We start from the raw sequence: 18202 nt of genomic DNA, 5'->3' as shown, positions 1-18202 counted from the left end.
TTGAGAAAGGGAGGTGGTCTGGATGGAGTAGATACAGGATTCAAAATATGAAACTCTCCTTTGCTCTACAAACTGGTGATAAATAAAACTGAAGGGAGGGTCTCATCAGATCTTCTCTCAGGACATATTTGTCCATCTGTTAGCTGGGTTTGTTTCCTAGAGAAATGCATAGTCACACTTCTCTGCACTGACTTCCATGCTGATCACAATCCATATGAACTTGTTAAAGGGCTTCTACCAAGCTCTCTTGGAGACTGAACTCCTGCCCCCACCTGTGTCCCATCATTCCTCACAATACCTAGACCCCTGATCATTTTCTGAGACCAAGACTAGAAGAAGACTGTAAATATGAGACAGAGGTGAGGGTGGCTCGAAACTCAGCTGGAAAAAATACATACCCCAGCCCAAGAGATAATACCACCGCAGGTGTTGCTCCTCAGTGAACACGGCCACCACAATGAGTGTGTGCAGATAGATTCCTTCACAGAGCATCCAGAAATAATTGCATGCCATCATGTACTGGTGAAAAAAATGCAAAATCTTGCAGCTCAGCTGTCAGAAAGAAATGGAGAAAGTCAGTGGAAGATACTGGCAAGGGGATGACTGAACAGAGGGTAAATGTGAAAATAAGCCAAAGTATTTACATTCAGGGTGTGAAGGAGTTTTCCAAGCATCTGTGGACATGTGCTGCCTTCTATATCCACAAATCAGAATGATAGTGCCTAGAGCATTAGTATTACAGGTAAATAGCCATCTAGGGCAATGGAAGCCTAGTACTCAAACTGTTCTTTTCCTGTTCATTCTGGTGACTTATATAGACTAGACAGGTTGATTTCCCTTCAATATTTCTGAGGTCCGTAATTTTTGAGAGCATCCAAGGGTTTTTCACATGACTTTTATGGCCCTTTATCTGTGGCTAATGAGGCAAATAACCCAGAAATTGTTAATGATGCTCCTAAAGTTCATTGATCTGTTGTTGATGTCTCGTTAGCAATACAGAGGAGAGAACCAAGTGATAAATTTCTCATATATGAGCCAGGAGCTATGCTGAACCCAACTGATGTAATTTTGTTTTCATATGGGAGGCTTAGCTTCTATATAGGATTCTAGCAATCCACATGTTTGGTGCACAGAGATTAGGAATAGCATCCTTGCTTAGTACTCAGTGCAAATGTAGGAGCCACATCTCTGGGGGAACCAGTTCAGCCACACATTGTTGTCTGTATAGAAATAATCATTGTCTAAACTGTATAACAGAATACCCTAAATTATTTCATAGTCACCTTTAGAATAGGGCTTCTCATCTTGGCACTACAGATATTTTGGACCGGATGACTTTTTTTGTTGTTGTGGGGTGCTGTCCTGTGCATTGTTGGGTATTTAGCAGTATTCCTGATTTCTGTCCATTAGATGCCAGTAGCATCCCCTACCCATTAATGAAACCAAAAATGTCGCCAGACATTACCAAATATAGCCTGGGGAGAAAAATGTTCCTGGTTGAGGATCACTACTCTAGGATATTTAGCTATGCTTAACTTTCTCTGACAACAATGACAACACCATTTACCATTCAAGATGTTAGGTTTTAGGGATGATTATTTGCGTTATTATTTTACCAATTGCTCTGCTTTACATTATGTTGCTCCCTATTACATTTTGAATTTGACTGATATCAGGCTTTCTTTTTTACAAAGTAAGGTAGCTATAACATGACTTTCAGTGCTGCACTAACCTTTTCAGGACTGCACATTTCTATTTAATGCATAGCTATAATTATTTATTTATTGAAATCCAATGTTCTCAGTCCTTTGGGGACTCATAAAACAGAGAAAAGCCAGCTGGGTGCACAAGAAAGCAAATATTGCATTTTCAGAGACAGAAGCGACTTCTGATTCTGACCAAAGTGGAACAGTAGTGCAGAGGATTCAAAACATCAGGTGATCCCAAAGTAATTTATATTTGGCTTAGTAAGGCACTGACTTTTTCTTTTCACCTGAATACCTTCCTGATTATTTGATTTAATTTTATATTAGTTTGCATTTGTTTACAAATACTTGCTAGGTGCACAAGGACTCAAAAATATAGGTGAAATAAGAAATTTAGTCAATATTCTGGATTCATCTTGAAGACTACTCTTATTTGAAAGCCCTATACTTTCTGGATCAGGAATTCCAGTGTGGTTGCCTTGGTGGCTGCCACTTGTAGAGGAAGAGATAGGAAGAAGATAAGATGATAGCCTCGTGCAAATATGTGGCTTTTTGTCATCCAGAGCAGTTTTGGCTTCATGTTTTATATACAGTCAATCCTCACTATTCACAATAGTTATGTTCTACAAAGTTACTGCAAAAATTGAATTAGCAAATACTGAGCCACTGCTCCTAGGGAAAATATAGGGTTAGGTTCCTACAAGCCTCTGGTCAAAATATTTTCATAAACCAATCAATATATAACTTTTATTTGTTTCTGTTTAAAGATACTTTATTTAATATATATTGTTGATTTGTTAACATTGGACTCATGGCCAACAACACTATAACTTATGCCTGAGGGGAACTTATCAAACACATCTATTTTTTTCTCTAAGATACACCACAGACTACTTGTACTTAGGAATATGACAGCACTTAGGCACTGTGCTTGGGGACTATTTTAAGCAGTGAAATCACCAACAAAAAGCAAAAAAAAATGTGAAAAACATGGCATTAAATAGACCATGAAGAGGACATTTACACTGAGAGATGAAATAAGACAGAATGTTGCCTTGTTCAACCTCAGCTGGGAATGTGTACATCAAGTGACTCTGTTTTCTGCTATTCTGTGCATGTTCATGAATGACCATGCAAGCACCGAGAATATGGATTTTGGACTTACAAATAAATTCTAGCAAGTAGTTAAATGTGCAAACATGGAATCTGAGAATAATGAGAATCAGTTGTATTTGGGTTCAGGGTAAAGTATTCTTTGAGGATAAATGGCTCAAAAGTTTACAGAAATTCTGGACATCACCAGTCTATTAGTTCCCCCTCCAACATAGCATGGACATAATTGGATATATCTAGAAGATCAAGATGATTGTTAAAATTTTTATAAAATTGGTCACCACTTAGATTAGTGGTTCATAACTGGGGTTGTTTATCAGTATCATCTGGGGAACCCTTACAAAATATTACATAACCAGACCTCATCTCCGTTGTGTATTTTCAAAATATTTTAGGAGTTTCTAATGTAGGTTCCTAGTGAAGAATCACATGCTTGAGATATTCAAGGTCATTCAGTTGCATTCAACAATCATTTTTGGAGAACCTATGAGCCAGGAAGTATACTAACTCTGTGAATATCAAGATGAATAAGGTATAGTCATATAATCTCTGACTTGATTACAATCTTTCCTTCAAGGATGGAGTAAACCAAGTATTCGATAGACAGATAGAGCCTCTTGTCTAAGGTTAGTCCTTCCCATCATTCTGGAATGATTTTCTGCTTAGCAGCATGAGGTAATAAGAGATTAACTTTGAGATCAAATAAGCTAAATAGCTTTTACTATTCTTTCAGGAAGCAGTCACAATACTGTAATTTTGTTTAGAGTAGTGATTTCCCAAATTGCAAGAAATAATCTATATTTGACTATAACTAGATCAATCCCAAATAAAAGAGCAAATGCTCCAAGCCAAAGCTATATGGAATTTGTGAATTATGCTCTATTTTATTTTCTTCATTAATATGGGCAACAAAGAGATAATTCTACTCTGAATGATATGTATCCTAAGAAGTAAAAGCAATACTATCCCTTTGTCTTCAGATGAATTGTATCATCATTTAGTGTTTTCATTTTGTATTGTATTTCTTTTTTTAAGATTTTATTTATTTATTCATGAAAGACACACACAGAGAGAGGCAGAGACACAGGCAGAGGGAGAAGCAGGCTCCATGCAGGGAGCCTAATGTGGGATTCGATCCCAGGACTCCAGGATCACGCCGAAGGCAGGTGCCAAACCTCTGAGCCACCCAGGGATCCCCTGTATTATATTTCAATAGAACATAAAATTTGTTGAGCAATAGTGTCACTATCAAGAGAAGAGATCCTACAGTTTTCTTGATTAGGTACACTCATTAGACAAATCTATGTTTTCCATCAAATGACATAAAAAGCTTTTATAGTAATTTGATTAAAAAGATGAATAAGGTATAGTCTTTGTTCTTTGTTATAGAACAAAGATTTTCTATAGTCTAATAAATTAAGTCAACATCAAAGTTCTATAGAATGTTGATGATCAGTTGTGGATTTTATTCTAATTATATCTCCCAACCACACTCAAGAAAATTCTTCTCATGTGTATAGCATAGAAAATATTGTGTGTCAATATGTTTAAGAATCAGTCAATGAGGGGCACCTCGGTGGCTCCACCGGCTAAGTGTTTTGGTTCAGATCATGATCTCAGGATCATGGGATCAAGCCCTATATCGGGCTATACCCTCAGCTCAGAGTTTCCTTGGGATTTTTTCTCTCCCTTCCTTTGCCCCTCTCTCTGCTTACGCTCTCTCTGTCTCAAATAAATAAGTAAATCTCACAAACAAACAATCCCCTTCAATGGAGGGAAGAATGCCTCCCTATGAAAACTGCTCTGCAATTTTTTGGTCTTTTAGAAAAACCAACCTTAGGACAGGTAGTCAGTGTTCTGAGGTGTTCTTCTGTTGTGCTGGGGATAAGGGAAGGATTTGGGGATGAGAAGTAGAAAGGAAATCAGCACTGATCTATGGAAGCAATATAGGCAACAGTAGGTACCAATCTGTATCTTACTTTTAAGCCACTGAAGAATCTACCATGATCCATTCTTGGTACCATTTGCCCTATGGGTATGTTACCAGGTCTAAAAGGGATCTAGGGAATACCATCTTGCCTCCCAGAACTTATTCCACCATCTTCATAATGTCTGAAATGCCACAGAATTTCATTTCTTTAGCTTAAGACTGTTTTCCTTATTTAAATGCCATACCTCTGGAAAGAATTACACATTTTACTCTATCATTCATAGAAATCTTAGAGTAGAGCGATTGAAAACATTAAAGGGAATGGGGATGGAGGACATGGGAAATACAGATTTGGAAGGTGGCATAACAAATACTTATAAATCTTGTATTGGATGCAGGCATTAGGCTGGAAGATTAAAGTTGTCAAATGCCGACCCTACTCCCAAGAAACTTAGAGTCTTGAAGGCCCAGAGAAGTGCTGCCAACAGTGGGCTTTCTCCACTGGAAATCTTTGGCATGGGCCAAACCAGTGCATACTTCATTCACATAAACATTTTGTATGTGACCAAAAACTCTTCTCTTTTACAAAAAAATCCTTGCAATATCTCCCTTTCATTGGTAAAATACAAAGTCAGGTGAATGGGTTCAGTTTCTGTATAAGTTCTGTCAAGTCAAAGATGCCACGTTTATTTCTAAGTCGTGCTTTAAAGTAAAATGTTTAAAGTTTGCTATAGGTTCAGAGTAATTTCCAGTGATTAAACATGATTATTTATGTTTCCCTGAAGCTTCTAAAAATGTTTTCTCATCAGTTCATTTTTGCACAGAAGGCAGGGTACAAAACTATATTTACTTAGCCAAGGAAGAAGAATCGATAAGTCAATCTCTAGATATTTCGCTGGAAGGAAAAGACATTTAAAACAAGCCCTGAATAACAAAGATTTGTGGTTGGTTTTGGTTAAACTTTTTATTTTTTATTAAATTTTATTTTATGGATATTTATTTATTTATTTATTAAATTTTACTTAATGGGCATTTAGGTTACATATTGAGTGAACATGTAATTGCTGTTAACTATGTGTCTGCTTGATCATCTTTTTGTCTCTGCTGTTTCTCTGCTCTCCACCCTCAGAATTTAAACCCAATAATATTTATACAGAAGGTGAGCAGTAGATTTTAATTAAATTTAAATGAATATGGCTTTGGGTAGTGTTTATAAAGTCCACTGAAAGTATTTCAACACCTAATTTGATTATTTCTCAAGTACTGCTTATTATTTTCAAAAAAGAGCTGCTTAATCAAGATTTGACAAATGAATTCTAGGGTCCTTTTTTTCCTAACAGGCCTATGGTTTTTGCAAATTTCTGAAGGAATCAGGCTATTGACATCAATAAAAAAACCTTACAATGCTGGGCAGGATCCCTGGCAGGGGTGCCCTCCTGGGTCTCTGCCATGTTCTTCTAAGTTTTGGTATCTTAGAAGGTAGCATTGCCAAGGTCAGAAATTCCCTGTCACTTATGCCCTAGAGCACTGGAAAAGCAGGTCCTTCTCTTTGCACAGAGCTCTTCAAACTCTTTCAAATTCCTCTTTCCGAAGACACTTCCAATCTTCATGATTTGCAGTTTATCTTAATACATTCCCCATCTTGAAATAATGGTTAAATAACATATTTAAAAATACTGTCAGCTCTAAACCTGGTAGTTTAATTTTGATAATACACCTGCTTTTTGCTCTGCCACAATGGTTCACATTTTTCAATTATTTACACTGCATGCAAATTATCCAGAACTTTTCAAGGCCTTTGAGTTTATTACATGTAAAATCCATAATCACCTTTTTTTCTCATAAAGGAGAGATGCAAGACTTATTTATCAGCTCAATTCAATTGCATGTGACAGGAAGATGGATGCTCTCCACTGAAGTACTATTTATATATGCAATTGAAACATTTTTTCTACAATGGCCATCTTTATATGAGACCTATTTAAAAGTATGTCTTTTGCTGCTTCCCTTGTCATTTCAATTAAAAGAAAACAAGCTTTTGTCTGAGTCAAATGTACTCAGTATCTCTTCTGTCCACCCCACCATTCCAAACAGCACTTCTTTAGAAAACAGAAAATCAAGGGAAAACCTGCTCTCAAATGATTCAAAAAGGTCCTTCTTTACAGGCCCTTCATAGGTCTGCCCCCTATCTGTGAGAAAGAATTTTGATTTCAGGATCATTTTAAAGTATTACTATTGAAGAAAGTTTTCATAATTAGCTTTTCGTTTTATGTAAAAAAGATTACAAGTGTTCCCATTTTCTGTGATATGATGGGACGTGTGTCTATTTCTCACTCATGTAAACACTATTGAACCAGACAAAATGGGAAATACTAGATCTGATGAGATGAGGGATGCGAGAAGAGTTTTACTTTCCTTTCTTAGTTATTTGAAATTGTGATTGTATCTTGAGACATGTTAGGGGAGGATGAGATATCTGAATATTTTGGTATGAAGTCAAAGAAAGGTAAATTATTTTACATTTTTAGAGTCAAGGATTTGCATTTTTAATCTTTTCTATTGATTTTTTCCTTCTAAAACATTATCACTTTTACAAAGTTTCCAAAAAGATTTAGCAAAAATTTAGTGATGTTATTTTATCACTGCCATCTTCTCTCTTTTGTGAGTGGTCCCTTATCATTCTGGAAGCTATTTGAAAGCAAGGAACTCCACATTCCCAACAGAGAAAGATGCCCAGAGAAACAACCCGAAGTATCCTCAAACTTTTGTGTGCACAAGCATTTATGTACAGGAATATATATTGTACTTGATACATGATCTAAGGGATTTTGGAGGATAATTTTGATTATTAGAGAATTTTATTTTTTTATTTTTCATTTGAAAAAAACATTTTATTTATTTATGAAAGACACACAGATTGGGAGAGAGAGAGAGAGAGAGGCAGAGACACAGGCAGAGGGAGAAGCAGGCTTCCTGCAGGGAGCCCGAAGTGAGACTCGATCCTGGGTCTCCAGGATCAGGCCCTGGGCCAAAGGTGGCGCTAAACCACTGAGCCACCCAGGCTGCCGCTATATTCTTTAAATAAGTGTCTTTATTAGGTGACTGATTATTTCATGCTATTAGGAATGTCATTTCTTTCTTCAACATATCAACCATTGAACTACATTCCAAATATGCGGAGTTCAGAGGGAGAAATGAGAATGTTTCTCTGGAATGTGGTATATTTATTTCAAAGGTATCTTACCTCTGGCCTGGTGCCTCATGCCCTCAAATTTCAGTTTTCTGTGAAGGTTTCCACCTTCTTGTTTTCATCCAATAGTATAGGATCTTGCCTATAGTATGTCTGCTTTTCAGACCAGCATTTACTTTGCTCTAGTCACAAAAGTGTAAATTTTCTTTTCTGAGGTGTTTCTATTTCTAAATGATATTTCTAAATGCTCAAGGTCTCTTTATCTTCCTATGAGGGAGATTTTTGATTACTTTTTTCAGGGCAACTTCTCATTAGAACTTTTTGGGGAAGTTGTAATAGTACTACTCCAGGGAAGTGTTTTGTGTTAGTCAAGGGTGTCTCAGGATGTTGTGTGGATCAGGAAATACTGGAAAGGGCTTCTTCCAGTTTCTTCAGGGAAACATGCCATACTGGGCCCAGGTGAAATGGAAGAGATATTTTATACTTTCAGAGTCAATAAGGGGGTTTCCTTTGGAAAAAGCAGTCAGGACTGCAGGGACATTGCAATCTCCTGCGAATGCTTGGATTAAGACTTTGTCCATGTTCTAGTCACTTCCACACAGACCACCAGGATTGATCACAAGTGAAAACTGCAGTGAAACTACCCAGAAGAACTAGGAGACAGGAAGGAATGGTGAGTAAAAACTAGAGAAGAAAATCCTTGTGGGAGAGAGAGAGGTTAATCACAACTAAAAGCCAAAACAAAAAGGATTCTGATCGTCTAGTCAATTTTGTTGGAGTCTGTTATGTTTCTGGAAATCACATTTTTTGTTCTTCTGTGAATGTTCCAGGAAAAGCAGACCAACATATATATGTGTATAAACAAGGTACCAGCTGGCACTATGTCTCTGGCTTGTTCTGCCTCTTGTACCTATGTGGTGTGTACATCATTCTGTCTTGTGTCAGCACAAACTTTTGGGAAATGGAGGCTGCATCTCCATGCTCTTCCCTGAATTATCTGGAACTGGAGTGAACATGCTGTGAATTTACAGGCAAATGTTTTGTTTGTCTACCAGAGAGGATGGCTTAAATGAGACTGACATTCAATGAGGCTGGTAATTTTCCCAGCTCTCTTCTATTGAAGTGAGAGGGTTATTTTGATAGGTGGAGAACTGAAAAGGAATATTGCTTAACTTTTCTTCTCCATGCCTTCATATATTTTACAAGCTTGAAAATGCCCTTTAATCGACTCCTTTTTAAAAAGGTATATTTATTTATTTTGTTGGGTGGAGGGGAGTGGCAGAGTGAGAGAGAGAGAATGAGAATCTCAGGCAGACTCTGTGCTGAGTGAGGAGCCCTATGTGGGGTTCAATTCCACACCCTGAGATCCTGACCCGAACCAAGAGTCAGATGCTCAACCAACTAGTGCCACCCACGTGCCCCTCATCTACTTCTTAATATTAAATTCTAAAAGGGGTAGGTATGGTTGACTTAGAGGAGTATGAGTTCCTGACAGCATTTTATAATGCAAGCCTCTGAATATGTCCAGTTCAGTGTAAATAATAAAGGAGTCCCCGGTAGTTATCATCCTGTGGGGGTGATTTTCTCTCATTTTAGCATGCATCAAAATCACTGGGAGAGCCTGACAAAATACAGGTTCTTGGGCCCCAGTAGTAGAGATTATGATTCAGATGGTCTCACGAGTGACCATCTGAGATTCTGCATTTCTAGCAAGTACTTGGGGATCATGGTGCTGTTGGTCCGGGGGCTGCTCTTTGAATGGACTTAGGGTATACAAGGAATTTCTTCAATGTACTTGATTTCTGTTTTGCTGGCCTTCCGGTGCTGCTAATCCTAATTGTCTACGTTCCAGTAGACTAACAATGCAGTGGGGAAAGTCCTGGCTTTGATTCACATGGATACTAAAACCTCAGGAGAAGGAATTATAGTATCTTTTGTCAAGATGCCAGTACAGTTGATAAATGAAGGAGCAAAAGGCACTCATATGAACTTGAAAACTGTCAACTTGTACAGTCTTTAAGGCTAGCCGAATGAAGAGGAAAAATCTCCGTCAGAAAGTCAGCATTTGATAACTTTATAAGAAGTCCTGCAGCCTTTTTCCAGAGGAATTTAAGAATGTAACATTTTCAATTAAATGTGAGTCTATCATGCAATCCTGAGTTGATTTCTGATAAAGCCTCAGAGAAAATGAGCTTGAATCTGTGGAACTATACTCATGATTCAGTGGGTTTGGGGGGAAAAGGCACTGGAGATAAAAGTCCTACCTACTTTGGAAGATGACCCACAAATTGGGAAAAGAAGCACTCTGGAAGCGTTCAGAAAACAAAGCCACAGTAAACCAAAAAGCAGGATATACACACGATGGAAACAAAAACCTGTTATGAATGCGACAGGGGAGTACAAATTAACAGCTTGCTATGCTCAAGGGTCTTTCTCTGTATGGTATAATGACGGTATTATGTCACTCTTCACTAGAGGTTCACAAGCCATGACTGACTTAGTTTTATTTTCTCAGACCACTGCCCTTTTGGTTATTTCCAATTTAATAGCCTCTGAATATTCTCTGCATTCTGCTTTTACACTTAGTCCCTTTTGGGTTTAAGCAGTATTCTGCAAATGCTCTGAGTTTCCAAATCTATGCTATATAACACAGAAATGAAACTAGGTGCCATGGTGAGAAAATGACAAGTGCTTAAGGCCTAACAACAATGGTAACAAGTATTATATAAATAATAATAGCTAACATTTGAGAGTTTTTATGTGCCAGACTGTTTTGAAGATTTTAAGTGTATCACTTCATTTAACTCTCACAAATGTCTCTATAGGGAAGGTGCCTATTATCATTTGCACTTTACACATTAGAAAAATGAGGTTAAGTTACATTGCTCAATGTTGCAGAATAATCTGTAAGTAGAAGAGCTAAGATTTGAGGTCTTGTAAGATCAGTAAGATCAATGCTATAATATTTGGAGCAATCCAACTAAGTACAGCAAATATCAAACTGACTGGCTCCATAGCTTTCTAGCAATGAACCAACGGAGTGTACTGCCAAGGGAAGGTACAAAATTCCTTCTAAATCAACTAGAAGGTTTTTGAGAATGAAAACAAATCTATAAGAAATTCATGATAGCCTTCTCAAAGCAGGAGAAGCTAGCTGCAAATGTTGACATGAAGCCTCACTACGTAAACCATGTTACAAGGTACCATTTGTAAGTCACTGATTTCCTGTGCAAAGGAACCACCCAGAATGGCCAGATGAGAGAAACTGGAGGTTGGGTTGATGTTTATAGACATTTTAGCAATAAAGTCTACAAATACATATGGGAAAGTGGTCAGTTATAAATAACAAATTTTAAAAGAAATAAAGAAATCTTCCCTACTTTTCTGCACTATATGATCTTGGTTAAAATACCATTTATTGGTTTTGATGTGTAAGTGAAACGGCAAAAATGACCAGAGTAAGATATTTCATTTCCTTACATCATTCTCTCTGCATTGTTCCTCAAATCCATCATACTTTTTCATTCCCAGTCTAATCTCTTCCATAGGCTACTAAAGTGGATATTTCCAGTCTATTTTTATCTGCATTGATCTCTCTCATCTCAAAAACTCTGCTGTCCCTGTCACTTCTATCACACTGAGATGGCTTCCCTTGCACCAGCCTCCTCTGGGCTGGGGAGGAGGAGTTCAGTTTCCAATCCTAGGTTTCATCTGTCTCTGGTGTCTCAGTTCTGGACATGCATTCCAAACTGATCTTCCTGTGACTAGGATGACGTTCTGACATAGTCTGGTGACTCAACTGTCTTGAACAAATTAGAACTAGAAGAAATTGACTTTGTTTTTCACAACTTGGGACTCATTTGACTTTACTTATATAAGAGGCTATAGAGAATGTGACTGGATTATTTTGGCTTTTGAAGTGCAAAGTGCCCAGGTTCCCAGTAAAAACTAATCTCCATGTATTGTCCCTTTTAGACCCAGATAAAAAGTTCAAAGAGACATTTCTTTCTAGCAAATGACAAATATGCTGCCAGCTTCCTTTAGATGCAGTAAGAACAATGCTTTTAATTCTGCCTCCTGACTCTCTACATGAAGATCATCAAATAAGCAGATAGAACAAGAAAATGAAATTTTAGATATTATGGAAATGAAATGCTCAAATGACACAAGTGACAATGGGCAATTTTCACATCACTCAATAAACTGAGGCTCTATTCAGTCCTTATTTATGCCATGAGTTATTTTGAGTTTAACTTTTTAAAAAAGAATGTCAAGGAATGAAATTCTTACCCCTGGTTTTACAGGAGAGAATCTGCCTAACTAAAAAACTTCCAAGGGAAGAAACTAGCTTCTTTGATGGGAAAGGGACCACAAACCCATGACCCATGGGGATTCCCTACTGAGGAGTGAGAACATTGTTTTATTTTGCCCCCAACAAAATAAACTCTTAAAGAAGTAGTGCAACAGCATTTGGGATGATGCAGCCTCCTTTTACAAGAAATAACTTTCTTTTTAATATATTCCCTTGGGCACTGGAAGGAAAATCTTTTTGCCTCTTAACTGCTGATTCAGTGACCTGAGAATTGGGTCAAAATGAAAAAACAATCCACAATTCTGCCTTTAGTTGGCTTAAGAGAAAAAGTGTCTTTAAAAATTATGTATTTTGTTTTTTTTAAAGGAGACACATACCCGAATGACAGATAAATGGAATACTGATAAATATGGTTTAATTTACGGCTGTGGTTATATTTTTTTGTTAGTTATAATTCCAATCAATATTTGTAATTGACAATGTCCAAGAACATCCCTTTTTCAAAAAGTACCTGTGCTTTTTTTTTGTTATTGTTCTTTTCTTAGGTTTGTCTTTATTGTCTCCACTCTTCTTAGCTATAGAGAACCTTAATCTAATGTTTTCTGGAGTATCACTTTTTAAAGAAAAATGCAATATTTCAAGTAATTCATTTAAAGTAAATTCTAAATATATAATTTTCCATGTGACTTAGTAATATATTGACAACTTGATTCTCAGTGCTGAGAAGTTATTTTGTCTGTCTCTTTAGAGGTGGAGAACTTTACTCTTAGGGAAGATGGTGCTTTCCTTCTTAAACTTTTCCTATTTCTTGTTTATCTCCTATACATTTAAATATATTACAAGAGGAAAAATTTCTCCTTTCTTGATGCCTGAATTCATAGTTTCAACTGCAACTCACTTTCAGTCTTCCGGATAGGAAATGATATTTAAGAAACTGGGTTTCTATGAATGCATTTATGACAGAATATGTATTTTCAAGGTGAGCTACAACATAAATTTCAAGACCTGTCTCTCTTGGAGATAGTAAATAAGAGTTTCAAGGATGAAAACATAAAAGACATGTCTATCTGAGGGTTCTTTCTTGCCCTTTGTTGAAGAACTTTGCTTAGACAGAGCAGCCCTGTGTTGTTTGCATATGAAGAGTTAGAGAAGAGATTTAGCAATATCTCACTGGAAAACAATGACTGTTTCAAATAGAAGATGTACTAAACACAAATGACCTAGTTTTGGGGGGCCATGTGTATACTTCACAATTTACAAACATGAATTAATTTCTGTCATTATAGTAATTTGTTTTTAGCTGACACTATATGTATTTGGTAAAAGGTGCAAATTTCCAAATTTTGTCTTATGGAATTAAAAGACTTTTGGAAATGTGAAAGAGGGCAGAGGGTGTTCACATATTATGGTGTTCCCTGTTTCCCACTGTTGGTGGCTTATTAATGGCTTATTCTCATTTTGTCTGCTCTCAGAGGAGAGGAGGCTTCTCTTTCAGGCACACAGTCTTTTTGCTCCTTTGTTTTCTGTTAAAAAAAACAACAACAACCTACAAACACTGGGAAATAGGTAAACAAAGGGCTGACCTCCCCCTCCCCCAGGTATGGTTGTGAGACATAGGAAGCTGTTTCCACCTGAGACATGTTCCATTCCTATGGATTGTGATGAGGATATCATAAATAGCTATTTTCCCCCAAATTCTATGAATTTAGTTTACCTTAAAGACTAACATTTGAGTTTTAAGCACTCAATAAACACTTGATTGATTGGATTAAATTCTACCTTTCAAGATTTTACAATTTTTCCCTAGGGAGTTTGTTCTTGCATAGCTAAAAGTAACGTTTGCTAGGTTGACATATTGATTGGCAAAACCAGGTGCTAGTCATGCCATAAAGGTAAGCCTTTTTTCCTGTTTTTCAAACTTAGGTCACTTTGAGGTTGCCTACTGTGTGCGACAGAGCCACCCTCACTCCTCCGTAAGAAAACTTCCTGTTAATTTCTCTGGCTCCTCTCTTCTTACACTTATATTCTCCCAGGAGATCAGCTGCATAGGGGTTGAACTGGGTCCCTAGGTATCTGCTTATAGGCTTTAGGTTTCTAGGCAATAGAGAAGCCGCAAGACAGAGCTGGGCTGACTGGTAGTAGCTAGGAGGCAGCCTGTATGATGACTGGCAAAGTATATAGGCATGTCTGTCCCTAATGTATCCTATGAAAGTGAGAACATCCAGTGATGATAACTCATAAGACTGTTAAGAGCAATGAGTACACTAGATGGGTTAGGGAAGCCAAGTGCAGAGAGCTAGGGCATTAGTTACAGGCCAAGAGTTAGCAGCAACCCTGTGAGCAATCACTTGCAATATTGTACCCTTGGGGATTTTTAAAAGCTTTATGCTTCTTTTGGGACTCCAGGACAAGCTCCTGGAAGTAAGCAGAGAAGTTTTTATTTTTCTCATTGATGGATAAGGTTAAATGGCTTCTGTAATTCAATAGCAAATTCAGAAAAATCCTTAATTTAGACTATTTGGGGAAGATAACAGGTTTAGTATGGTCTTAAAATGGGCGAGAAGCCCTCTTCTCCATAAGAGCCAGAGAGTGGGCTGGTGGAATGATACATGGGTATGAGACCCCTCACAAGAGAGATGGGAGAGAGCCTACTCAAGAATTTATAATACTTCATAATATGACTGAGCACTGCTCCCACGATTGATTACTTAATGACTAAAGTGCTAACGTGCCATTTCCTGTCCTATTCCATGCAGATAGTAACTTTTTTAGGATTTCCACACTTAATGGGGTATAGGAAACCAAAGATTTGAGTCTTTTCTGCTGAGAAATGCTTAGTTAATTGCTTCTACATCTTAGTAGGAGTCAGCTTCCCTAATTAAACATACTGTATATATCCAATTATGGACAATTATCATTTTGGAATGGCTGAGCCCATTTCTTTTTTTTTTTTTTTTTTTTCATTTCTTTAAGAACACATCTTTCTAAGGAAATCCATAAGAGCACTATGTAGTATATAGAAGAGAGGATGGGCTTCTGAGTGAGACACGTTTTGGTTTGAATCCCATCTCTAAATAACCATAATACAGAGTACCTGTCCCTTCACTGAGACTCAGTTTACTCGGTTAATAATGGGAATAATATCTATCCTTTGCTGGAATTTTGGAAAGACTAGATGAAATGAAATCATTTTTATTAAAATCAGTTGACATTAAGAAAGAAAACTGATCAAGATAATCCCATTAGATCACATTCTGCAGATAAGATAAGACTGTCTCTGATAACAGATGCCATGGTTTTAAAAGATGGACCATACTATCTTTCTGGATATATTCACACTGCAAAAAATTATTAACACTGTGGATTCATTAGAAGCCAAATTAAGCTGCTTTCCCATGCCATGCCACTGTCACGCAGGATGCATGCTCTGGGCAGATTTCACGCATTTTTGTCTTTGGGTTGGCAAAGCTGTCAAATGCCAGTTTGAAAGATGAGGCTATCTACAGATGCTTGCATAACACAGTTAAACAGGGAAACAAAAATGAAAATATCCCTTGGTCATTCATTGTGTACTAAATAGCTTCCGTTCGTGCTTTCAAATGCACTCTCCACCCTGCCCCCATTGCCCTGGGCCCAGAGAAACCCGTCTGTACATCTCCATCAGGGCTTCCTTGCCCTCTGGGTTATAGTTATTAGGAATCATCAGCAGAGACTGGGAGGTGAGAGTGAGTCAGCTCAGGGTATATAAAACTTTTTCAAGACATGCAGACATAAAATATGATAGTATTTATGTGGCTTAGTAGAGTAAATGCATAGCTACTCATAGCTCAATTGACTGGCACAAGCCCAGCCTGGTGCCAGGATGCTAAGGGGATTACTATATAGGCATACCCATAACCCATTAGTGACACACTTTGACATTGCCTTAGTATACCTCAAACTGTCTGATGTTCACAAGACATGTTCACTTCCCATAGGATGTTAATACATTTTTAATTAGTAGTAAAAACTCATGATTTGTTCTATAATTCTTATTTGGCTATGACTGAATTATTCCCATCCCTTTACTACTGCTTATGGCAATTACTTCTGATAACTGTATAGAAATGATATGCCATGTTTAGTGCAATGCAAAACTCAACTGTAAAAGTAAATATGGCAGCACATGTAAACAGCTGGTTAAGTCCGACAACAGCAGCATGTTCACTATTTACAGGTACTATGTCCTTAAGAATAAATAACAAGCAAATGATGCAGTGTTTACCGGATCCCTTCTCACGAGCTCTCCATTGGGTACTACTTCAACCAAGTGGATGATGATAATCATAGAATTCAGAATGTAAGTCAGAAACATGTTCTTGTGCAGAGTCACCCTTTGGCAGCCAAGGCTCCTGGAAGAAAAGGTAACAGAAAGCATTAACCAGTGCCAAAATGTTGAAGTACGTGGAAAAAAAACATTTTGCTAATATTTGTAATATTTCTTTTAGCAATAGATGAGAGACCTATAGAAATAAGTGAGGCTGGTCCTATCTTTAAGACTCATTACCACTTTTCTGCCTGATTTTTAAAACAAGTTTTCCAGTCACAGTAGGTCATAGTTTTCAGTCCTCGGGGCGACTTCATACAATAACCGAAAGAGTGAGTGATAAAATCACTTTTAATTATAACACATATTGTGAAATTAATTAAGAGAAGGACTCTTACAAGAGAAACCATTAGGGTTTGGAGTGTGCTTTAGACGAAAAGTCAAATATTCATTGATGTAACCAGGCAGAAACTGTGTGGCAAATGGGATAACAGAGCATGAAGTCAGAACCAAGGTTGTCCTCAACGAAGTACTGAATTCGTGTCCTTGACCCATCAGACACAGACTTTATTATGTCTCTGTCATTGTTCCCTTTTGCCATTTCTTCAAATATCTTCTTATTTCTCATATTCCAACTAGAATCAACGCTGTGGTTCTCCCTTTCCACATCCTCCTGATGGTGGAGCTCAGACACAGTCAGAGAATTTTAAATAGGCTCAAATTTGATCTCATTATGAGGCATATTGTGGTTTGGATCTGATGAAACCCATCCAAATGCTGCCACTTGTTGGCATAGCCATTTCCCACCTTTTGGATACGAAACAATTTGTTGGATTTTTCAGTCCTTTCTCCTCCACTTCATAAGCTTGTACATATGTATTTGTGTGAATGATCACATAAATAAACATTAGTTTGAATATCCTATTTCACTTTTTGATGCAAATGGAGAAAGCCCTGCAGGATGGCTATAACAAAATTGGAATGATTATTCTTGATGAACAAAAATCTCACATTTACCATAACTGATCCAGTCAAAAAATGTTTAGCATAATGTGAAAATTTAAAACATTCAGTTAATGATGCCAATGGTTGATCACAGTAACCATTCCTTAAGAAAATCATGGAATGAAGTTAGAATTCCAGGAATTTTGAAACGGGAATTCTGGGGAAAGATGAAATATGAGAATGGTCTGGGTTTACTTACAATGCTTTCCTAAGTTTCAAATAATAAATTGCAGTAAAAAGTATATTTAAGTAGTGAGGGTAACTATTAGAGCATATTTTGATTATTGTAGCTACATCTTTCAACTTTCAGGAAGCATAGCCATTAGTAAATAGTTACTACAGAATATTTAAATATTTGCAACTTGTTGAGCAGGGATACAATGCAGAACTTTTTATCCAGGAAAGGTTTAGAGAAGAATTCACACACGCGCGCACGCGCACACACACACACACACATACACACACATGGCATGAACACACCCATGTACTTACTACTTTATTTAGCAGCAGAAAACTCCATTAAATAAACCAAACCTAATTGGTTTTATAATAGTACTATAAAAGTAGGTTGCAAACTTAAGGCTTTAAAAAATTATTTATGTGAAATATCATACCCACTTACACTGCATAAACTCTGCAA

The 18202-nt window shown here is 37.2% G+C and overlaps 1 protein-coding gene across 1 annotated transcript in view; it reads right to left on the bottom strand.

Moving 5' to 3' along the window:
• Positions 1-18202, bottom strand: part of CALCR (calcitonin receptor) — a 59945-nt gene that overhangs the window by 20121 nt on the left and 21622 nt on the right. Inside the window, exons 6-7 of the mRNA XM_072784768.1 lie at positions 16516-16642; positions 399-552 (exon numbers count right to left, since the gene is read on the bottom strand). Of these exons, the coding sequence (XP_072640869.1) occupies positions 399-552; positions 16516-16642 (281 nt within the window). The remainder of the gene's footprint in view (positions 1-398; positions 553-16515; positions 16643-18202) is intronic.

Source organism: Canis lupus, chromosome 18 (genome assembly GCF_048164855.1).
Source record: "Canis lupus baileyi chromosome 18, mCanLup2.hap1, whole genome shotgun sequence".
Taxonomy (NCBI): domain Eukaryota; kingdom Metazoa; phylum Chordata; class Mammalia; order Carnivora; family Canidae; genus Canis; species Canis lupus.
Note: the sequence above shows the minus strand (reverse complement) of the source record. Positions and strands in the feature narration are given on the sequence as shown.